This window comes from Artemia franciscana, chromosome 11 (assembly GCF_032884065.1).
Source record: "Artemia franciscana chromosome 11, ASM3288406v1, whole genome shotgun sequence".
Taxonomy (NCBI): domain Eukaryota; kingdom Metazoa; phylum Arthropoda; class Branchiopoda; order Anostraca; family Artemiidae; genus Artemia; species Artemia franciscana.
The window spans coordinates 17891371-17916934 of NC_088873.1; the positions used below are offsets into that span (position 1 = coordinate 17891371).

At 34.1% G+C, this 25564-nt stretch overlaps 1 protein-coding gene across 3 annotated transcripts in view; it reads left to right on the plus strand.

The window, feature by feature from the left end:
* The first annotated feature begins 12481 nt into the window (after positions 1 to 12481).
* LOC136032907 (dimethyladenosine transferase 1, mitochondrial-like) overlaps positions 12482 to 25564 on the plus strand; it is a 40151-nt gene continuing 27068 nt past the window's right edge. The window contains exons 1-2 of one of the 3 annotated variants that reach the window (XM_065713347.1): positions 12482 to 12603; positions 21944 to 22491. In XM_065713347.1, coding sequence (XP_065569419.1) covers positions 22216 to 22491 — 276 coding nt within the window. In that variant the 5' untranslated portion in view covers positions 12482 to 12603; positions 21944 to 22215. Of the gene's footprint in view, positions 12716 to 17674; positions 17694 to 21943; positions 22492 to 25564 lie in introns of those variants that run through there. The other 2 variants (XM_065713349.1, XM_065713350.1) reach the window with 2 other exon arrangements.

The window sequence follows — 25564 nt, forward strand, 5'->3', positions numbered from 1 at the left end:
TTAGTAGACTAGTAATTAGTGTTAAGTTTGTACCAGTTAGTACTAACTAGATCTACGTTGCATGGGCAACGTGAGGTGTTGCGGCCTACTTTGTTCGGCTTCGCCGAGTAAAGTGTTGCGAGAGCAACACTTTGGTTTCGTTTCCTCTATTCGATTAAACGCTAAAGTTGTCAATCTGTAAGGATCTTAAAATAAATACTAGGTACAACAACTCGAAAAAGTTGCAAACCCCTCATTGCAACTAGCAAAAGTTGCAAACCGCTCATCGCTAAAGATGATTGTCGCCTAACAGCTGATTATTACTTGCAAGTCCCCTACATGTCTTGCCACTGGAACCAAATTAGTCTTACCACCAAATACACCAAAAACAAATAATAGGTACACCAACTAGAAAAAGTTACGAACCCCTCATTGCCCAAGATTATTATGAACTAACAGCCGACTATTGCTTTAAACTCCCCTATATGTCTCACAATTGGTATCGGCCTAATTATGGTTTCAGTGTGTACCTTTCTACTGAAGTTGTCAACCCCTTTGAACTTTCACACTGGTATATCTCATGATGGAACTTTTCTACCAAAAAATGGATGACATATATTTGATCAGCTCGTCAAGAGCTATCGATTCCTGTCGAAAAAAAAAATCTATCTGTCTTTGTTCAAAAGTTGACTTTTTTTCCGTATTAGTTCAAAAGTTGACTTTTTTATCGCAGGCCAAGTTTCTAACGTCATCACTTAGAAAGGAGCAATGGATAAGGTCTGATTTCTTTAGCAATGAGAGAGCTTTTAAAGTTTAAAAGGCACATATGATACCATTTCTGTATCGACCTATTTTTGGCTTCAGTGTGTACCTTACTACTGAAGTTGTCAACCCCTTTAAACTTTCAAACTGATATATCTCATGAAGGAATTTTTCTACCAGAAAATGGATGAAATATACTTTGATCAGCTCATCAAGAGCTATCAACTGTAGTCGAAATAAAATCTAACAGTCTTAGTTCAAAAGTTGACTTTTTTGCCGCAGGCCAAGTTTCTAACGTCATCCCTTAGAAAGGAGCAAAAGATAAACTCGAATTTCTTTAGCAACAAGATAACTTTTAAAGTTCAAGAGGTACATATGATACCATTGCTCTATCGCAATCCCAAGTGCGAAAAACTGAACGATAAACTCAACTGAAATCACGAACAGAAATGGGTAGACACAATAGATTTTTGGCCCCAGGCAAGAGTTCTACGAAGCTTTTTAAAGTGCTGTCATATTCATCAATTCGGCCTAAGATCCACACTTTCCGCAAAAACTACAGAGGTTAGACCCTTACCACTTTCTAGAAATAAACTAAAATCGGGGTGCTAAGGGAAAAAACACGACAAAACCAAAGTGTTCTCTCGCAACACAATTAATTCAATCAATCATTCAATCAATTTATTGATACTAAAAGAAAAAAAACTATTACAAAAGTAAAGCGGTTACTAGGCCCAAGAAGCTTTGCTTGTAATGGACCACAGATAACATGAATAAAACACAATTATAAAATATATACAAAAAAAACAAAACAAAAAAAAAACACTGGAACAAGACAAGGACATTGAACAGACAGGATATTTAACAGATAGAAGATTTAGAAGGAGATTTAACATATAGCTGCAAATGATTTTACAAGAAGAGAAGAGACATGCAAATTAGGAAAGGATTAATAAAAGGATAAAGATAATAATTGTAATTGTAATTTAATAATTTAAATAATTGTAAGTTAGTCTAGGAACTTTATTATTATTAGAATAAAATTAAACTGGAAGCTTGTAAAAAATAGATATTGGGCTTTTTGGCATGGGAAAATAGGGGTTAGAAAAGAACAACTAGTGCCACTGACAGTGTAGGGTGTGCCGGCTTCAGTAAAAGAGTAGAAAGTTTCACAGGAAATAATACATATGATATGGTGAGTCTACAATGTCCAAGTAAGAGACCATACAAACAGAGGACATTTCTATGGCTCGGTGTCCATAGAAGCCCTAGAACTAAATCAAAATACTTACTGAAGGACCCTTAGGCAACTAGGACCCCTACCACGCTCATTTTTTCTCAAAGTCACCTGACCAAAACTTTGAGATAGCCATTTTGTTCAGAATAATTGAAAAAAAGGTAAAGGTAAAGGGTACGGCATTAAACTTTACAGTCCCTACCGGCGGTGCTGATCTCCGTTTCTTGGCCATTCAGCCAGGAAGTGCAATGGGGGGTTGGGGGCCAACCATCCTGTGCTTTCGCACACCCTTCCTGTTTACCTTCCCCAGATTTCTCCAGGTACCCATTTAAAGCTGGGTCGACTCTGGCTAAGCTTACAGAACGCCACTGACTCTCGTTCCAAACTGAACAATTGGGTACACTGGGATTCGAACCGGCGTCCTTTCAGACAAAGGATCCCAAATCCAGCGCACCAACCGAAAGACTAACAACTATGTCTTTGAGGATGACTTAATCCCCCAGAGTTCCAGGGGAGGGGCTGCAGGTTATGAACTTTGCCCATTGTTTACATATAGCATTGGCTATTACGTAGAATGATCTTTATATGGAGGAATTTTTCACGGGGAGGGATTCTTCCATATACAGGGTGCCGGATTTCACGGCATAATTTAAAAACGATCAGAAATTGAATCGAAACAAATATTTTCAACTGAAAGTAAGGAGCAACATTATAACCTAAAACGAACAGAAATTATTAGGTATATGAGGGGATCCGGCACCCCTTCGTCATTATCTCACACTTTACGCTGAAGTTTTTTTTACCGCTTTCAAGAGAGCTATTTATTCTAATTAAACGGCCTTTGTGATTCAGGGGTAGTTCTTAAAGAATTGGAGCAAAATTTGAACTTTAGCTTAAAGAGTGAGGTATTGACGAAAGGGCAAACCCCCACATATACTTAAAATTTCTGTTCATTTTAAGTTTTAATGTTGCTCCTTAGTTTCAGTTGGAAAAAGTTGATTTTCTATAATCAGATACCAGAGCACGTGGTGTATCCACCATAGAATCTAGTACTAAGAATTGTAAACACAGAAAAATTTAAAGGTGCAATATTATTTATTTGATATTAGCATTAAAATAACTAGAGGTAATATCATTAATGCACCCATATACTTTAGACCGGTCCATGTTTTTCTGTTGATACAGGATATTAAAATATATTTCACTCTCAGCAAAATTTTATCATTAGAATAACCAAAGATTAAAGTTGGAAAATGTAGATACAAAAACAGATACAAAAAAAATAGTACAAAAACAAAAATTAGAGAATTTATGCTTGAGATATTAGACTTATTACGCAGCAAAATTAAAAAAAAATTCTCGTGTCTATGGGGAAATTATCATAACTTGCAACTGAATAATTATCTACTGCCTAGAAGTAGCCAAAGTTGCCCTTTTTTAAAGTCACCTAACCTACGAAAAGAGGGGCAAACTCTTATTTTGTTCCGCTTTTTTTATAATTATCGCTACATTAAAAAAAAATAAGGAAATTCAAGCCAAAAAAAAAAAAAAACAATGGTAGAACTACTTTGGTGACAAAGAGATTTTGAGGGGTTTGAATATCTGAATAAAAGGATGCTGTCTTATCTCTAGAAGCTGATGGTGTCATAGAAAGCTAAGTTAGAAAAGTAGCTAGAAATACTAATGAAAACGCTTTAAGTTTTGCACAAAATGAGGAGGGGTTTGTACAATAAGCATTTGAGTTATAAACCATATGGAAATAAGAAGAATGGAAGGAAAGTAGAAAAAGCATTGAAGCATGAATTAGGAGGTGTGAAGTGGAGGCTTGGATAAAATTGCTTAATATCTTGAATTTACTGCCAGACTTCACAAAAGAGGCGTAATTTGCTATGGGGAAGGGGAGACAACTTCCCCTCCAGACCCAAGTTTGCCCCCCAGACCTCAGCATGTCCCCGGCTGAAATTTTGTTTTTATAACAAATCATCTTAAAATTGAGACAAGCCTGCATAATTCAAGTATCCAGAGAAACAGGTCAGTTTTCTTCAATATAATAAATTCAAAAAGTTTTCTCAACTGAAAGCAAGGAGCAACATTAAAACTTAAAATGAACAGAAAATGTTACTTGTATGAAGAACAATGCCTCCTCCTCAAAACCTTGCTGTTTATGCTAGAGTTTTTCAGTCCTTTTAAAAAAGCTTCTTATTGCTCTAGTTAAACGACCCTTGTGTTTCAGAAATCGTTCTAAAGGAATTGAGACAAGATTGAAACTTTAGCGTAAAGAGTAGTAACTTTAGGTGTAGAGGAGGGGGCGATCCCTTTCATACATGCAATAATTTCTGTTCATTTTAAGTTTTAATGATGCTCCTTACTTTCAGTTGAGAAAACTTGTTTTTTTATTTGACTTCTGGTCGTTTCTAAGTAATGCCAGAAATCTTTCCCACGTCCTTGGAGAAATCCCCCTCCCAATGAAAATATCATCTAGAAAATTCAATCCCGGTGAAAATTTACACAGGAGAATTGACCTTAACAGCTCCACGCGTAAAATTGAGACAAAGAAGAAAAAGGAAGACATTTAAAACGAACTTTGTATACGAGTTCTGGAAAATTCCCCTGGTATATAGTTTCCCCTGATAAGTTCACCCCCTGGAAACTTACCTCACCATAGAAAATTCACGTGTGGAAAACCCCCCCCCCCCCAGCGAAAAATTTGCCCTTCTACCCGAAAATGTATAAGTACTTCACAATAGCAAATGCTATGCGTAAGAAATGGGCCCCACGCTACCTTTTCTTTCCTCTTAAAGACCTCTTAAAACCTTTTAAAACCTTAAAGACCTTTTTAACGAACTTTCCTCTTGGGTTGTGAAGGGGGGGGGGCATGTTATATCCAGGCATTGTTATTGGGCCTTTCAAGATGAGAAAAATGGCTATTTCAAAATTGTGATCGGATGACTTTGGAGAAAAAGTGGCAGGGAAGGGGGCCAGGTTGCCCTCCAATCTGTTTGATCACTTAAAGAGGGCACTATAACTTTTTATTTCCGTTCGAATGAGCCCTCTCACAATATTGTAGGACCACTGGGTCGACACGATCACCACTGGGAAAAAAATAAATAAAACTAAACACGCATCTATGATCTTTCTTCTTAATTAAATTTTTTTTAAACGACTTTTTTTAACTATAAGTAAGGAGCAACATTACAAATTAAAACAAACAGAAATTATTCCGTATATGAAAGGGATTGTCCCCTCCTCAACGGCTGGCTCTTTACGCAAAAGTTTTTATTGTTTTAAAAAGTAGAGTTGTGAGAAAGTCAAACTTTAGCGTAACGAGCCAGGTGTTGAGGAGGGGACAACCCCTTTCATATACGGAATAATTTCTGTTCGTTTTAAGTTTTGATGTCGCTCCTTACTTGTAAACAGTTCGTTACCACAAAATATTTGAAAAAAAATCCACATTTTTGCAGATAGGAGCTCGAAACCAATCTAGTAGGGTTTTCTAATACGCTCAATCTGATGGTGTGATTTTCATTAAGCTTATAATACTCACATGGGGTGTTTCCCCGTTTTCTCGAAAATTAGGCAAATTTTCTCAGCCTCGTAGCCTTTAATCAGTAAGACTAAACTTAATCAAACATATATATTTAAAATCAACATAATAAACCAATTCTTTTGATATATGTATTAGTATCAAAATTCCATTTTTTAGAGTTTTGGTTACTATTGAGCCGGGTCGCTCTTTACTTACAGATCGTTACCAGGAACTGCTTGATCTTTGCCTTTATGGTAATATATGACTCTTTTTTTTTCAGTTTTCACTGTCATTTTCACTTGATCTGGGAAAGTTGGCTTCAGCTTTGCCCCCCCCCCCAGAATTTTGACGAAATTGCATCACAATTGTAAAATAGTGTACTGATATGTTAATAGGCAAAATGGACCTATCCTACTTAAAGATGTGAACGGGGTCTCAATTAATGATATGGAAATAAATGAAGGGAGATTGGCTTTTTGAGTAATGTCCTAAACCGTGATAAAGCTATAGGAAAAGATACATAATAGAATGAAAAAGCATGTGACACTTTGGAAGCGAAGAAAATTTTTATTTGCGAGGAAGAATTAGATACAGTACAAAAAGGGTTAAAAATGATAAGAGCCCAGGGGGATTTGGGATTTAATTTGATGCAACATCTTATTTTTTATAATTGTCTTGCTGTTGGCAGACCCAGTGTTGGCTAAAAAATAAAATAAGTAGTCCCATTTTCTAACACAATATTAGAGCTCAGGGGGATTTGGGATTTAAAATTGCTTTGCAAAATTTTGCAAAATTGCTTTGTGTCATATACCGACGAAATATTAAACATACTTTTTTGCTTATTCAATGCTGTCATTTACCTTCTCTTTTTATTTATATTTTCCTACGTGTTCCTTTTATTTATGATACGGATATATTGAATCCCTTAAAGACTTGCATAGAGATTTAATGCCACTTCTGGTGTTGGCAGATGAATTTTCCGAACTCTCTCTCTGTTTTGAAAATTCTGGCCCATCTGTATAAGAACCTTTAATAGCCAAATCCTTTAAAAAGCCAAGTATTATCAAAAATTTGATGCTATAACAACTAAATTGTCAACCCCTAAAAACAAACTACAAGCTTCTCCACTTTCATCCAGAAATTCCATACTTTACCTTTCTTCTTCTTTTGATACAGATAACTTCGAAGACCACACTGACTTTCCATGACGAAATTATAACAATTCAAAATATGGATGAAAACTTTTAATGGACAGTGAACAGATATAAAAATTTTAACTGGATATTTACTGCTGATGATGAACACTGTATATGTGTTCGAAATATCCAGTGAAAAATTTTATATCTTTTCAATGTCGATTAAAAGGTTTCGTCCCTATTTTGAACTATTACACTTTCTTCTCTTGAAAAACAGCACCTTGAATCCATAATAGGCTCTTCTCCTAAATACACAATTAATAAATCAATACGACCATCAAACAAGTTTTATCTTGCTGTTATTTATTCACTTTTCTTGCTGCTAAGGTCCCATTCATGCGTTTACTCAGCTAGACATCAATGAGTTAAAGCATAAATTAGAAGAATCACCACGTTCAGTTTTCAAATTGTTATATGTTCTTCTATCAAAATTTTTCTATCTCACAGTGCTTATATTTCATTCTTCTTCTTCCTTTTAAGTTTTATGGGAATTTTGTGGCACGAATGAAATCTGGATTTTGCAAATTTCTAGCCATGACCGCCTAGGATCTATCAGAGCTGGTTATATGAAAGGTGAAACAAATTGATTGGTTGATTGTTATTCCTAGACATTTTATTTCTAGCTCAGCATACAGGGATGTCATTTCAATAAAATTTATGTGGAGAAAACGCTTGTTTTCAGTTTTTCTAATGAAGATGCCAAAAAAAGTATTTTTCAAAATCAGGAGTGTCAATTCCCCTCTCCTGATTAGTGCTCTTGTCAGTACGGATGGAAGTTGGAATAAAAAAAACCTTCTGTGTCTCAAAGAGGAATTAATATTTTTCAATATCTTTATTAATATATACAAATTTACATTTTGAATGCACACACAAATAATCAAACCGTTTGCACACATATTCAAAGACTGTAAAAAATTTTAATAAAAATAAAGACACATAAGTTAAGGGGAGCTATCCAAGGGTTTCGATCGGGGTTGAGGAGAACAAAATTTTGACAGTGGAGGGCTAAGTATAAAGAGGGTTTTTTAATGCCCGTTACAGCCATTACTCAGCCAGGTGAATGTGATTATTCAATTTTTACATTCTTGAAGGGGTATTGGGGGAAGCTTTTACCTTCCCCTTCTCCTTGGTACAAGCCTAAAGTTAAATAGTTCGTTCCTTGATTATAATAGATGCAAGAAAATCTTTCATCCTCGTTAGGATTTTCTTATTTGCATAACTAATTATTAAAGTGGGAAATATATAAAGACTTAAGTAGGCTGGCCATAAAAAGAAAAAAATAAGGGTATTCGCGTATGACACGTCAGACTGACTTTGAAGCATAAACCGGAAAAAAACTCGAGTTACTGATGAAATAAAAATAGTTAGCAACTGAGCACTTATCTGTTCTCTTGCTGTTACTAAGTTCACCCTTTTTGTGAAGTTATCGCCCCTCCGAAAAGATGGATATACCCTTGTCCTTTGCAATTTTTCTTGTATGATTATCCCAATATTAGCAATAATAAAAACAACCTGGATTAAAAATATTAGAGGTAACACTACTTTAGTGAAAAACTTATTTTGAGGGGCGAAAGCACCCGAGCAGAAGGTAGCAAAGGGGTCACCAGCCGATCCATAAGGAAGCATATAAAGCGGTGCACAAAATGCAGTTGAAAATATAAAAACCACAAAATGAATAGTATTAGCTTTTAGTTTTTTTATTTTTCGGTTGCAAAATACTAACATTGACCTATAAATTGTAATAGCCAAAGCAACATGGAAGATCGTTGAAGCTGTTAATATTTGCAAAATAGACGAGCTTAAGCATAAGTTAAATTTTTGAAAAAGATCCGGGAACAATATCAAAGAACCACAGACAATAATGCTTATAATTAGTCCCCATACACATATGACTGAATGTAAAATAACCCCAGAATTCACAATGTTCTTAATATATACTTGTTTTTGGACAACCATTAAGAAAACAACATTTAAGCATATCCCGAATAGCACTATCACAGTGTAAAAAATTAACAACGTGATTCTAACATATATACTAGTAGAACATAACAAACTTTGACAGTTCATTGCTGTTAGCTCTCGTAGAGCCAAAGAGAGTTAAAAACTAAATTCAGATTTCTTCATACTGTTTGGGTTAGAGAGGCTTTATAGTCATGCGTGAAATGCGCAATGATTCATTAGTAGCAATAGACAAAAATCGTCCAAGTCGTACCTTTATTGAAAATGTGTTCTATTCACATAATCTGAAATAAAATTTTCAGCATATCGATTGACTTAGTCAACTTTAAACCTTTCCAGAATCTATATATATATATATATATATATATATATATATATATATATATATATATATATATATATATATATATATATATATATATATATATATATATATATATATATATATATATATATATATATATATATATATATATATGTATATATATATATATATATATATATATATATATATATATATATATATGTTTTTATTGTTTGGTAAATGACGAATTATACTTATTGACTACATGACTGCCTGTCCATGGATTATTCTTTATGGTTGATTGTGTATGGCTATGCTGTTTGTCCTATGTGGTTGTATGGATGAGTAGGGTTAAGGCCTCATTCAAGTGCTGGTCTATATTAATCACTAATTTAGGAAAACAGTTTTCCCTTTCTCCTTCTATCTCCTTTCTTTTTTTTTCTTTTTTTTCTTCTTCTTTTTTTCTTCTTTTTTTCTTTTTTTTAATGTGTTTGTGCTGTTGCATTGATGATTTCTCTTTTTGTTATATATATATAAGGAATAATAAGATGGGAAATATTTAAAAATAAGTTCGATCAGAATTAAAGCTGCTAGCACTGCATACAAGGTAATATTACCCAGACGAATAAAAAAAAAAAAAATAAACTTAATTGTATTTGATTAAAATTTGGCTTTCTTTTCAAATTTGAAAAGTATTATTGAATACCAAATTCAGAGAGTTTACTTAAAAAGAAATTTTATAACTCTGGAATTGCGTTAGATGACCAAATTCACAAATAACTAACCAGTTAATTGAATATAAAATAAATATGAATATTCTGACCAAATAAATTTTCAGTTATTAATGTTGAGAGGTCTCTAATTTCAGTCAGTACGAAAAAACTATTATTTATTTATTAAAAAATTAATAAGATGACCTTGGGGGTGAAAAAATTTATACCTAAAAGTATTGCAAGAGGTATTCAACAGCCTTTAAAGTTTCTTGTTTATTAGATGAACAATGGAGTAATGCACCTGGCACATACAGACAGACATATAAACACATACATTTGACTTTGCATTCAGATAAAATAGTTATGGCCAAATTACTAAATTTAGAGTTATACTAGTTTCTAAAAACTAGACACATACATAGACATACCTATTGGGCCTTTTTGATAAATAGCTTTCTTAAAGGTAAAGAAAAAGTGAAAATAAATAAGATATTTTTCTAATTAGATCTCTGAACATAATAACTTTGCTCAATAAGGTTTAATGATGTTGATTATTCTTTTCACAAGTGATGAGATGCTGCTAGTCTTGGTAATCACCTTGCTCTTTGTTTTCAAGATTTTTATTATATCTTCTCTTTAACACACGGAGAAAAGAATTTTCCAGAATAATCTATATTGGTAGACATTCCAAATGGCGACAGCTCTCTAGTGAAACTTTTTTTCAAGCATTCCAGGCAGGGTAAACAGTCTTGATTAGGTATTCACTGACGAGTAAAACTTTACCCCAATAAAAAGAATTAACTCTTTTCAGTTTTCTATACCCTTTGTTCTAAAATCTTTGTTCTATCTCATTGAGTAATTGTAAAACAAATAGCTTCCATCGTTCAAAACTATAAAATATCTGTAGACATCCGAAATAGTCTATTTGTTGCATTCATGGATTCGTTTGCAGTAATTATAGACATAGAGCCGCTGTGATTCTTTTTCTATTTTAATATATTTTTTCACAAACTTTCGAAAGCTTTTGAAACTTATGTCAGTCTTTAAGATGAAGCATGATTTGCTGTGCTCTAAAATTTGAAAATAATATTGGACAATTTTCAATTCAGTAAGGTGACTGCTACTCTTTAAAATCACTAAATTAGGTTTACTATTATCCAGTTTAGTTAAAATTTAATTTTAATTTTTAAGTATTTTATCTTCTTCTTCCATTACAAAATATTGGCTTTGCAGTTTGTATTATTTAGCCCTCTTCCTTTTCTTTTTTTCACATGATGTGTCTTCTTATTTTCCTAGATTCTCAGAACTGGATAATAGAAAGTGCATATTTCGAATTCAATACCCTTTGTGAAGATATGGTCAATTGTTTCGTTTCTAATATTGCAGGATCTGTAGCACACAATTAGAAACGAAGCCATTAAACCAGCAGCCTTTGAGGTAAAATATAGTTTCGTCACAAGCTGTCTAAACTGAAAATTGTGCAGCATACCAGCACAGTTTTCATACTATATTACTTAGAAATGCTAATTCTAGAAGCACATCCATTTCTAGTTGACCTTCCTCCTCCAAGAAACAAACTAAAAATGCGTAAAGTGGGCAGGGTTTTGGAGCCGGGGGAAAAGCTGGAGTTGCACAATATGAATGAGATTACATTTTAAATAGTAATTTCAATGATCACTGGTAATTTTTGTATAGTAGGAAGTCGAAAGATAAATAGAAACTCACGCTTCCATTAATGCTAATGTCCAAGGTAGTTCACTTTCACTTTCGAGTTTAAATTATCCATCTGTTTCTGAACAATTGCAGTACTAGCTGTTGTACCGCAGTACTAGCTGCAGTACTACCTGTGACGAAATTTGAACCGGCGAATTAGAGCGATTAGTTAAATAATACGTTTATATTCCGTTGATTTGAAAGTAGGTACTGCAACGTCCGATTTTGCTTACAGGTAACATTGCCTATAGAGCGAAGTCTATTAGTCCATGATCCATGCGGGCAAAGGGGTGAGATCTGTATCCTATATTTATATAATAATTATTTGGCCTGGAACATCAAAGAGTAAAATGAAGAAAAAAGAGCTTTTTAGTGATTTGTGGCTTTAAAAAAGCCGTTTGGTGATGTCCATAAGCATCAAGTAACAATACAACCAATCAGAATACAGACCTCGCCCCACTGCCTGAGGGGCTTATGGACTAATACGCTTCGCTCTATAGGCAATGTTACCCGTAAGCAAAATCGGACGTTTGTTTTGTTCGAAAGTAAAAGTGAGCTATCTTGGATTTAACATTAATGGATGCATGAGTTTTTTAATTATCTTTCGACTTCCTACTTTACAGAAATTACCAGTGATCACTGAAATTAGTATTCAAAATATAATTTCATTCAAATTATACAATTCCAACTTTTCCCTCGGCTTCAAAACCTTGCCCACTTTACGATTTTTAGTTTGCCCCATGGAGGAGGTGGGTCAACCAGAAATGGATGCGCCTCTAGAATTAGCATTTCTAAGTGCTAGAGTATGGAAACTATGCTGCTTTGCAGCATAGTTTCCAGTTTAGACAGCTTGTGACAAAACTAAACAATCACCGCCTTTGACATTTAGAAAGAGAAAGCCTGCAAATTAAGGCAAATTGACCCTGTATAGGTTCTTTAGTCAAGTTGTTTCCTATTTCCTCACTCTATTTCCTATTTCCAGTTCTACTTTCTCACTCATTTTCACAACAATTTATGTTTTTTCTTGAAAAGTGAAAAGTTCTTGACGGTTGAATTGAGAATTTAATAGAGGTCTACGTCGGAATTGTAGGACTATTTTCGAAAGTTTGGGTGATTTCAACGGCTTGCAATCTTGACGAAAATTTTATTTTTTACACATTATTTCACGTCCGCAAACTATGGAAAAAGAAGAAAATAGGCAAATGATATAATTAGTAAGGAAAATAAATACTTTAGTTATCTAAGATGAATGAAATTTTATTATGAGTAGATTTATTTGTGATTATCAGACCTGATGACGGCTATGGTTCACTGCATTGTTTCAGGGTAAATTTCTACTTGCCTAGGCATAGGTCAAGTAAAATAATCAGCTAAATAAATGGGCGACACCATTGGATTCCACTAGGCTATGACTCACTTTAACTTCCTACCCCTAATTTACAAATATATGGCCCTAACTATATATTATTCATGCATTGTGCTATGTGTCACTCTTGTTTGACACCATATAGGCCTACTTGTGAGTAGAATCAATAGTCTCAAAATTAAGAAGTGAAAAACGCATAGGTGATATGCTAGGCCTATATAATTTGGACTATAGCCTATATTTACATATTAAAGAGGTTTGGAGGAGAAAGTATAGTGGAGGCTACACTAAAGTTTGTTTATTTAGTAAATTTTCCTGGTTAAACTGAAGCACAGAAGCTCTATTATGAAACCATAAAAATTCAGAAACTGCATTAAAAGAATCATATAGCCTAGGTCTATTCTTACCTGTCTTGGTATCAGTGTACAGGTGATGATGCTGAGAAGAAAACACTATAAAATCCTGGAAACAATTTTAAAATAGCCTAAAATGCTTAGTAATCATTCCCAAAAACTGATTTACCCACTCCCCATCCCACCCTTCCAGTGTGTAAACATAAAGCCCAAGTTATGTATTTCCTATGCATTTTTTATTTCTTGATTTTGTTGACATGAAAGTAAAGTGCAGTGCTTAAAAGAGTGATATAAATGGTAAAATTCTAGTTGATTCACTTCTTGCTATCTCAAAAATGGGCTAAGTTTAGGAAAAAGAAACAGTAAAGTTCTAGTTAATTGACTTCTTGCTATCTTGGAAAGGGTTTAGGTCAGGAAAGTGAAAATTTCAGGGATGAATCTACAGGCTAAAGTATGTCCTGGGAAGTCATTTTGAAGTACCCACCTCTGCTCCTTCTCTCTCTAGAGGGCCTTGACCTTTGATGACCTTTAAAAATATGTGTGTTATAAAAGTGAAACCTTGCAAAATAGATCTTCTGTTTAATTGAAGTACAACAAAATTGTTTTCAGCTTCATAACTATGCCAAATCCCACTTTATAAGGTTTTAAAGATATGCAGATACATTTGCTAAATTTTGAAAAAGAAACATTGATTTGGCTCAAAATTCTACTCAAATAACAGGAATTGCATTTTTAGAACTAAAGGCAGTGAAAAAGCAACTACTACTACTGCTACTACTACTAATAACTCACTGCAGCACCAAGCCACCTGAGGCCAACACAGCTACGCACGCTCCTCCTCCAACCTAATCTATTTAAAGCCTCCCTCTTTACACCCTCCCAGGAAGTTTCCATTTCCTTTAAATCCTTATTTATGACATCCTCCCAACCCAGACAAGGACGACCTGCTTTCCGTGTAGCCCCAGACGGTTGGCCAAAAAGGACAATCTTTGGTAATCTGTCATCCTTCATCCGTAGAACGTGGCCTAGCCATCTCAACCTTTCTTTCATTATAGCCCCAGAAAGCGGGATTGAACCACACTTTTCGTACAACCTACTGTTTGAAATACGGTCAGTCAGCCGGGAACCCAGAACAATCCGTAGGCAATTTCTCTGGAAAACATCTAGTAAATTTTCATCTGCTTTTCAGAATGTCCATGCTTCAGAGCCATATTTGACCACTGTCATCACTGTAGCTTCCAATATTCTAATCTTGGTTTGTAGGCTTATCTTTCTATTCTTCCAAACTTTTTTTAACTGTGAAAAAACACCCTGAGCTTTAGCTATTCTACTTTTAACATCTTCACTGCTCCCACCATCTTTACTAATAATACTACCAAGGTAACTGAAGCTCCCAACCTGATCAATCTTTTCGTTACCTAAGGTCACCTGTTCATCTTCACTTATTCCTAACCTTAGTGACTTAGTCTTCTTAACATTAATTTTCAAGCCTATTTTAGCACCCTGAACTCGTAAAACCTCTAAAAATTCATTCATTTTGCTCACACTTTCATCTAATATGCTTAAATCATCAGCATAATCTAAGTCCAGGAGCGTTCTTCCTCCCCATTTGATTCCATGGTCTCCAATTGCCTTTCCTGTGCTCCTTAAGACGAAGTCCATCAAAATGATCCATATAAAGGGGGATAGAACACAACCCTGCTTAACTCCTGATTTAATACAAAACCAGTTGCTAACCTCATTTCCTACCTTAACCGGGGCAACTAGTAACAGAAAATTAAGGTAAAATGATGTTTTGTCAAAATTTCAATAGGTAATAGACCTGTCATGTAGGCAAATTTCAGGGCTCTCTAGAGGGAGAAGAAGTGGCGGTGGGTATTTTAAAATGCCTTCCCAGGGCATACTTTAGCTAGTAGACTCATCCCTAAAAGTTTCATTTTCCTAACCTAAGCCCTTTCCAAGATAGCAAAAAGTCAATTATATAGAATTTTACCAAATGAAACTCAGGGATGGGTCTACAGGCTAAAGTATGTCCTGGGAAAATATTTTGAAGTACCTACCTCCACTCCTTCTCCCTCTAGAGGGTCCTGACCTTTGATGACCCTAAAAATATGGGTGTTATAAAAACGAAACCTTGCAAAATAGATCTACTGCTTTAATGAAGTACAACAAAATTGTTTTCAGCTTCACAACTTTGCTCAATCCCAATTTATAAGGTTTTAAAGGTATGGAAATACATTTCCTAAATTTTGAAAAAAAAAACATTGATATGGCTCAGAATTCTACTCAAATAACAGGAATTGCATTTTCAGAACTAAAGGCAGAGGAAAAGCAACTGGTAGCTGAAAATTAAGGTAAAATGTTGTTTTGTCAAAATTTCAATAGGTATAGACCTGTCATCTTGGCAAATTTCAGGGCCCTCTAGAGGGAGAAGGAGTGGAGGTGGGTAGTCTAAAATACCTTCCCAGACATACTTTAGCCTATAGACCCATCCCTGAAAGTTTCATTTTCCTAACCTAAACCCTTTCTGAGATAGCAAGAAATCACACAACTAGAATTTTACCATATAAATAAGCATTTTTGGACTTTTTAAAGTTGTATTTAGAGTTTTATATTGATTCCCAACTACATATAGAAACCCCTCTCTCATTCTGAAAATCAGAAGAAGCACATTCCCTCTTTAGTAAAGCAATATTGTCCATTATAGGCTAACCCCCCTATATTTTACATTAGTTTACTGGCATCTTAAAGGGTAAAATGCAGTCATAATGATCACAGACTTGTTAAGAAGAGTCATTCTAAAGCACAGAGCTTTATGCCTGCTCAGTTTATAAAATTCAGATAAGAATATGGTTAACAGCTCTTGACATAAATGAAGTCACCACCTCCATTTTTTACCATAGATGCATACTTGGTCTCACATGAGGAGTATATACCCCTATATAGGAGTATATACCCCATATAGCAACACCACTGCTGTGTATCTTCAGGTTAAAATTAGTCTCTGTGAGATAAGTCAATAGAAGCAGCTATAATAATTAAAAGCACAACAATGACTGGCTAATGGACTTCCTTGGTTGCAGAACAGAAAAGGTTTGGCTCTTTATCACAGAAAGAGAGAAGGTCTATTCAATACCTTGCCAAGTTCTGAGAAGCATCCCACGTGGAACTGTCCTTGGACTGACCTTATTCCTCATCTACAGCAATGACCTGGTAGCTGAAAGAAAAAACCACCTGACTCTTTACACCAGTGACTCCAAGCTATTTGGTATAATGGACAACAGTATCCTACAAGCTGATCTCAACCAAATTCAAGCACAGGCAGATAAGTGGCTTCTGTCCATCAACATCTCAAAGTACATCACTCTTTATTTCAGCTTTGGCAATCCACAGCACCAGTACACCCTGTATGACAGCAAAATGTCATTGACAGTCTTGTTTCCTGCTTCTAGTAGTGTTAGACACCTAGGAGTCCTGTTGGATGACAATTTAAAATTCTAGAAGCACACCACCCAAGCAGTTTTAAAAGCAAACACAAATTTGGGACTCCTGAAAAGAAAAGTCTGTAGTTGTTCCTCCACAGTATTTCTGAAACTATACAAAGCTGTGGTCAGGCCAATCCTGGATTTTTGAACATGTCTTGCTGGTCCTTCCTACAAGAGCTATGTCCAGCTCATTGAAGGTATCCAAAGGAGAGCGACCAAATGTATTGACAGTTTATGCAGTCAGCCCTACTGCAGTAGATTACAATCTACTAACCTCCCAATACCCATTTTTCAGCATAGGCATATTGACATGACTTCAGGAGTCATAAATCATTGGAATGAACCAAAGGACTCAACTTTTAGTGCTTCCTTCACCCAGTCTTTCAGATACTAACTTGACAAGGATTGAGAGAAGGGACAGTAGAGGTTTGCCTGGGAGTCTAGAGGACCTTAAAACTCTCAAATGGATTAAGGTAAAGTGGTGATTTTCCAGAGTACCAAGGAAAGCTTGGACAATGAGGGAAAAACTGTTAGTTCTTGATTAGTAATTATTTCCAATCAGGTGCTAGACATAATTACCACTGTTCTGTTGCTTTGCATGATAGATATGGATGTGTTCAGTATGCTGGATTGAGCATATTTTCCCTGTTGAGTTGTCTTGTTATGTTTCTCTGGTAATTTTTGACAAAAATTATTTATTTTTACCTTGAGGGGTGACCCTGCATATAATTACAGACACACAATTTTACATTTTTACACAATTTTACACAAAATTTTATTTATTTTCTCTGTGCACTTTTTCATTTCTTGATTTGATCAATGTTGCTTCTTTCTTGTTAAATGTATTTGAAGAAAAGTGTAACATATGGAGAAATGCTTGGAAAATATATAGTATGGGTTATACATTTGCACATTAGGGGGAAGGGAGTTTGTTGGTGAAATACTTTTAGGTGTGATAAAAGTGTTTAAGAATTTCTTAAAATTGTTTTCAGAATTTTATAGCGTTTCCTTCTTAGGAGGAGTAATTCTACATTGGCACCGAAAAGAGTTGTGCTTGCCTACATTTCTTTTTCATTTCCATTTGGTTACAAGATGCTATGGTTAGATTCTTACATAATTTTATTCATTAATTTTTTTTCTAGTTTACTGCCTATTAATGGCAGTATTTGTCTGTTGCTATAGCAATCAGGAAAGCTATACTTTCTAGAGCTCGTTGGTGATGTATTTTTTTTGCTCATTTTTCATCCATGTTCCTTGGTTTCTGCTAAGTTTCAAAACAGCATAGTTGCAAGTAGAGGTAACTAAAAATGCATTTCCCTGGTTTTTGTAACTTTTTAAGGCATATGGTTTAAGTTTCACTTTTAAATTGGTTAAGTTTTTGGCATAAGTTTTGACTCAATCTATCTAAAGACTCAGATTTCGTTTTTTACTATTTGTGGTACTTTAGAGTACTTTAGTTTTTTTAGACAGCAGAACTGTAATCGTTTGAAAAATTGTCAGCTAAGAGTTTTTTTGTGACAGAAAAAAGCCTTAGGTCTAATTTTATTGTAGTCTGGAATTTTATTTAGAATTTGGTTCAAAAACGCTATCTTAGTTAAATTGTTACAATGGATTTAGTGCCTCCCTAGTAGTAAACATGTTAATGAAATAAAAAAGGTACTATTAACTTCCTTATTTTATCATCTTTGCTTTCCTGACAGTTGACTCTCTTCCCTGATGGTCTGAGATATAGTCCCAAGTGATATATTTCTTCTTTTTTAATAGGTTTCTATCTGTATTCTCAGCCAACTATTAGGCCTATCTGCTTGCAAAAGAATTTAAGATCAGTTGGATAAATATATAACTTTAAAATATAGTTAACAATAGAAGGAAACTTAATAGGCATGCTGCATATTATAAAGCAAGCATTTCATTGTTTTTGTGTTTTCTGTTAGTTTTGTATGTACCCTAGTGTTATATCTTGGACTCTCAGGAGGCTGGGGTGCATTGTCACAAATACAAATATGAAATTTGGAAAGAGGATAGCATAAAAAATCTAATTGTAGGCCTTGCCTATTGCAGATTATAGTGGGAATATATAACTTATTTACTGTAGTGGCTATGTGTTGCTCTATTAGGGGGCAGGGATAAAGTGAAGAAATGTGCTTGAATTTTTGTGATTTTTGTAGCGTTTTGTCCAAAAGGGCCCCTGTGGTTCAGGTTTAGCATTTTATCTTATCTCAATTAATTCACTAGCTAGAAGATAACACACAACCTAGTCTACCTTTTAATGCTCTCTCTGAATGTAGGCTACTAATTTCTACCCTCACAATTGCTACTTTGGGCTTTTAGGAGCACCTTGTTCTTTGTTTATTTAGCACATCTTTTTAAGCATCACTGCTCTCATCAAGAGTGATGACATAATACTAGTTATTATCTCAATTTTTGTTTTTGGGATTTTTATTATGCCTTCTGTTAAATGCTTCAAGAAAAAGATTTTCCAGGATTATTTATGTTAGAAGGTCTTTCTAAATTGCAACAGATCATTGGGTGAAACTAGTTTTCAAGTATTCCTGGTAGGGTATACCCTGCCCAAGGTAGTCCTGGTGTGCTTTACTTTTTGAGTAAACACTTTATTCCAAATACAAACTCTCTTTTCACTTTTTCATGCTCTTTGTCTTAAATGTTTTGTCTCATCTTATTATGCAATTATAAAATAAATGGCTTTCTTTGTTCAAAATGCTAGAAGATCTATAGAAATTAGAAAAAACTCTAGTCATCACATTCCTAGATCCATGGACATTAACTATAGACTTAGAGTCATAGAATTCTTTTTCTATCTCTATATATCTTTCCACAATTTCTTATATCCCTTTGAAAATTGCATCAGTCTTTAAGAAGAAGATATAATTTGCTGTGTTCTAAAATTTGAAAGAAAATACATTCAGCTACTTGTAGGTTGATAATGTGACTGCTATCCTTCAGATTAACTAAATTTTGTCAAATAATATCCAATTTAATTGAAATCCAATTTCAATTGGAATTTTCCAAGTATTTCCCTGCTCAATTTCATGGCAATCTATGCTTTTTCATGAAAAGTTGATCGAGTTCCGAATTTAAGAAAGGTCTGGTGGAACTGTAGGATTATTTTCAGAAGTTTTGGTAAGCTCAGTTGGAAGATTCCAACTTGGAGTCTGGATGAAAATTCATTAATTGGCATTTTATGTCACATCTATCAAATGTAGAAAAAGAAGAACACAATGATATAATTGGTAAAGAAAAAAATGCAGGATCTGAAGAAACCAGGAAAGAATCATTTCATCACATTCATGGATCAATGGGCAGTAACTATAGACCTAGAGCCATAAAGATTATTTTTCTATATCTTTATATAAATTATAAAATGCCTTTGAAATGTATATTGGTCTTTAAGAAGAAGCCGAATTTGGTGTGCTCCAAAATTTTGAAAATAATATTAGACTACCTGTAATTCAATAGCATGACTGCTATTCTTTAAAATGACCAAATTTTGTTTAATAAAATTAAGTTAAATTAAATTTCGATTACAGTTGGAATTTTCCTAGCTCAATTGCACACAAATTTACATTTTTTCTTGAAATGATGGTGACATTCAGAATTTGAGATAGATCTTTGAATTGCATAATTATTTTGGAAGTTTGGCTGTTTCAGCAGCTTGGAATCTCAAGAGGAATTCAATTATTGGTATTTTATTTCCCATCCATCAATTACGATGAATTACGGGAAAAGAAGAAAATAGACAAATGTTAGACTTTTGAGATGCTGTAGATAAAGCTTTAAGAGAAGAACAGTGTGGTTTTAGGAAGCATAGAACAAGTGTTGACATAATTGTCACTCAGTTTTATCGATTATGAACAAGCGTTTGATTCAGCTTATAGAAGAGCTTTAGTGAAGGTCCTATCCTTGTATGGTATACCAGATAAATGCATTAAAGTGATAAGGGTTATTTATGGGAATAGTATTGTTGTGGTTAGGGTAGAAAATAAGGTTAGTAGCAGGTTTCATATCAAATTAGGAGTTATGCAGTGTTGCACCTTATCCCCATTTATATCATGTTGATGTACTTTGTCCTAAACAGCACAGCAAAGGCAATGGGAGAGTACAGAGTTAATTGTGGAAGTGAAACTTTTCTAGACTTAGATTATGTTGATGATTTAAGCATCCTAGATGATTATGTTAGCAAAAGGAATGAATTTTTTGAGGTTCTACGACCTAAGAATTACAGAATTATTTTGGAAGTTTAGGTGTTTCAGCAGCTTGGAATCTCAAGGGGAATCCAATTATTGGTATTTTATTTCTCATCCATCAATTACAGAAAAAGAAGAAAACAGGCAAATGTTTGACTTTTGAGATGCTGTAGATAAAGCTTTAAGAGAAGAACAGTGTGGTTTTAGGAAGGGTAGAAGAAATGTTGACCTAATTGTCACTCAGTTTTAGCGATTATGTGCAAGCATTTGATTCAGCTTATAGAAGAGCTTTAGTGAAGGTCCTATCCTTGTATGGTATACCAGATAAATACATTAAAGTGATTAATGTTATGTATGGGAATAACATTTCTGTGGTTAAGGTAGAAAATAAGGTTAGTTGCAGGTTTTATGTCAAATCAAGAGTTAAGCAGTGTTGCACCCTATCCCCATTTATATCATTTTGATGGACTTTGTCCTAAGCAGCACAGCAAAGGCGATGGGAGAGCACAGAGTTAATTGTGGAAGTAAAACTTTTCTAGACTTAGATTATGTTTATGGTTTAAGCATCCTAGATGATTATGTTAGCACAAGGAATAAATTTTTAGAGGTTCTGCGAGTTCAGGATGCAATAATAGATTTCTGAATTAATGTTGCAAAGACTAAGTTGCTAAGATTTAGAATAAGTGAAGGTGAAGAAGTGATGTTGAGTAATAAGAAGATCAATTCAGTGGACAGCTTTACTTACCTGGGTAGTGTTATTAGTGAAGGCGATGGGTGAAGTGAAGATGTTAAAAGTAGTATACCCAAGTAGTTGGTCACAAATTATGTTGACTGAATGAATTCACTGCTCAAGTCTTTGAAAGTCGGTAGGTCTACTTAAATTCATCAAACCACTTTCATGACTAAACTATAGTAATTCTACCTATAGTCAAACAGAAAGCTGCTGTTTACAGGAAAGATCTCACTCAATAAAGAACCATATTCCAGTTAAAAATTTGGGCCTGAAAAATCTATGATGTTTCCCCTCCAAGTGTTGGGCAAATGTGTACTCAAGCTTCTGACATACCATTCCCCTTCTAATATTCAATCCTGGTTGTGTCAATAACTTGTATAAACAGGTTTCTTAAGTTTATCTATCTTTTCAGCTTGTATTCAAAAGCGAATTGTAATGGCAGGAAATGACCAAATGCCCAAAGTTGATTTAGCAAAAGACAGACCAAAATTTTCTGAAGCCCAATTGGACCATATGCGACTGGTAGAAAAATTGAATGCATTGAGAGTTACAGAATTACAACGTCTAAAAAGAAATAATTATATAACTGCTGGAGTAATTGCTACATGCGTTCTTGGTATATATGGCTACTCAATGTTTGCTGTGAAACAAGAAAAATTTTTAGATGAACTAGAATAAACCAAAATGAGTGTATCAGCTGATGTTTTTCGTTTACCCCTCCTTCCTTCTGTTAGAGACTTGTTAAAATTATATAATGTAAAAGCAACCAAACGATTGTCACAGAATTTTTTATTGGATCCAAAAATTACAAATAAAATAGTGAAGATTGCAAATATTAGAAATTGTCATGTGTGTGAAGTGGGACCTGGTCCTGGACCAATTACCAGAGCTTTGTTAAATCGTGGATGTGTTTCTTTAACTGTTATTGAAAAGGATCCAAGATTTATACCTGTGTTAGAAGTAAGTTAACTTTTGTCATTTGAATGGTTCTTGGCTCTTTCAGGGGGCTGAATACTTTTTGCTGTCAAATTTACAATTGGTTCTTACAAACTAGCAAAGTTTGCACAATTTTCAACTGCCAAATAATCCTCTTTTCTTTTTTGACGTTTGGTTTAAGTCAAGACTCTTTATTAATGTTCACTCCCTCCCCAAGTTTATTAATTGGTAGACACCTGAATCTAGCTTTAATCATTTGGATCAAAAGATTTACAAGTAAAATTGTAAAACAATATAAATAAAACTATTGAACTTGCAAATATTAAAGCTGCATTGTTTTGGAAGTGGGTCCTGTAACACTCTAGGGCTTTTTTGAATTGTGGGTTTTTAAATATTTCGGGAAAGAACCTAAAATGTATACCTGTATTTAAGGAAGCTTTTGTCTTCTACATTTTATTTTTTAATCTTATTGGAAAGAATCCAAAATGTATACCTGTACTTAAGGAAGCTTTTGTCTTCTGCATTTTCTTTTTTTTTATCTTATTGGAAAGAATCCAAAATGTATACCTGTATTTAAGGAAGCTTTTATCTTCCGCATTTTTTAAATCTTATTGGAAAGAATACAAAATATATACCTGTATTTGAGGAAGCTTTTATCTTCTGTGTGTTTTTTTTTAATCTAATTGGAAAGAATCCAAAATGTATACCTGTATTCAAGGAAGCTTTTATCTTCTGCATTTTTTTTTTTTTAAATCTTACTGGAAAGAATCCAAAATGTATACCTGTATTTAAAGAAGCTTTTATCTTCTGTATTTTTTCTTTTTTTTTTTTTTTTTTTAATTGAAAAGAATCCAAAATGTTTACCTGCATTTAAGGAAGCTTTTATATTCTGCATTTTTTTTAATCTTATTAGAAAGAATCCAAAATGTATACCGGTATTTAAGGTAGCTTTTATCTTCTGTATTTTTTTTTATCTTATTAGAAAAAATGTATACCTGTATTTAAGCAAGCTTTTATCTTCTGATTTTTTTTTTTAATCTTATTAGAAAGAATCCAAAATGTATACCTGTATTTAAGGAAGCTTGTATCTTCTGTATTTTTTTGGCTGTCTCATTGCTCTCTAAAAATAAAATAAAAATAAAAAATCATAAAAGACTTGGTAGTTGCCTGCATACTTGTTGCTAAGAAATGATTGGTTTTTACAGATTAGTAAGGTTTGCAAAGATTTTCAAGTGCTAAAAAAATCAACTTTTCTTTTTTAGGCCTTGATTTAAAGTAACATCCTTCGTTAAATTCAAGACCCCCCCCAAAAAAAAATTTATGAGTTAGTGGGCATGACAATCTAACTTTAATCTTGCAGTACTTGGATTAGATTCATTTTCAGGTGACAGATTCAAGCTCTTCATTTTCACGCTAAATATCTGTCCCGGCTCAGTTAAATTGACTAACAGTCATATTAGAGTACATTTTCTTTCAAGTCCTGATTCTTTGCAGCATAGAGGTAAATTTCATTGCTAAGACAACGAGAAGTGTTATAGCAAGCTTTAGTCACCTTTGCTGACAAGTTGTGTGGGAGCAATATTTTTATTTTGTTTCTTCAACATCGACTGAATCTTGAATTAAATTTTGAATAAAAAATTGAATTTTGAATTAAAAATGGAATAGTTATGGGCAAGTCAAGTTATGGCTAATTGTAGAAAAAGCCAAGACAGATAGTTCAATTAAGTGAGAAGAAAAACATGGCATTTATTTTCCCCCCTTCGTTGCCGTTGTTATCATCTCCCGCTTATGCTACACCTCTCATGCATGTCACTCCACAATGCCGAACTAGAGTCAACCTTGTCAATCTCCTTAAATATTTAAAAACGGTATGTCTCAAGAAGAATTTTTCTTTAATGAAGAGGCAAGAAAATCCTCAAAGGTGGTCTGAAAATACACTGTATTATTATAACCAACTTCATTTTATGTTTCTTGACATCCAACCAATATTAAAATAATCTGGTTTTATGTTTATCACTGACAGTTTGCTACGTAAAACACTTTACTAATAATATCCAAACTGCGTTATTATGTTGCATTATAGCTTATAATCTTTGTGTAGCCATCTACACGAAGACAAATTTTCTGCCATAAAATGTATCAGAAACCAACTAAAAGGTAGACCAATTAGTAAAAAATATATATCCTATTTTCCCTGACGAAAAAGAAGCTTTATAAATCTTGCTTACAAGTCACTCTTTATGAGAAGGGGAGAAAGTCCCAAACAATGAAAATCTAGGGCCTGCTATAGCCTGGGGTGTAGAATTCACTGTGAAATTTTTGATTGATGTCTATAGGGGTGTAGGTTACCTCCTGGCCAAATTTGAAGTGACTGTGAACACTTTGGTTCCAAAACTAGGTGCAACTCAGAAGTGTTGGAGGTTTCTGATAATCCATTTTATTTTCTTTTTATTGACCAAAATTACTTGCCTCATAAATTGCAACCAGTTTGGAGGCCATAGAAGGGGAAAATACCAATAAAATTCGTATTTGTCATTAGCCTTGGAGACAAGCCAATAAGCCAAAAAAAAATCAATGCGCATATTTGATTTAAACAAAGTGTAACAGGTATATCTTCTGCCAAAAAATTGTAGGAGAGGGCTGGAGAGTGTCGGAGGAGCCATAGATCCACCTTTGTCTTCTAGTATAGATAGAAATTCCTATATGATTCTAGTTTAAAAAAAAAGAAGCTGTAACATATCCAACTCTAAACTAAAAAAGCTAGTGGAGGAGAGGGACATGGTCCCGCTTTGGTCGTCCTGTCAACCAGATTGAAATCTTTTGACAAGCCCGTTGAAACAGGATGGAGCAGGTTTATGTTTGTGCTGAATGGTGGTTGTGGGAATGGCGTTGGAACCTTTCTTGACCATTATTGTTGTCCAATTATATGAACTGAAAATCTTTGTACAATTCCAGATCAAACGAGGTGCAAACGGCTTCTTCAATTTATGTCCAACTATAAGGTTGGCCTAAGAAATTATCCCACTACGTTTGTGTAACTAAAATATGATGAAAACAATAATTTATTAATATTAAGCCAGTGACTATATATTTATAA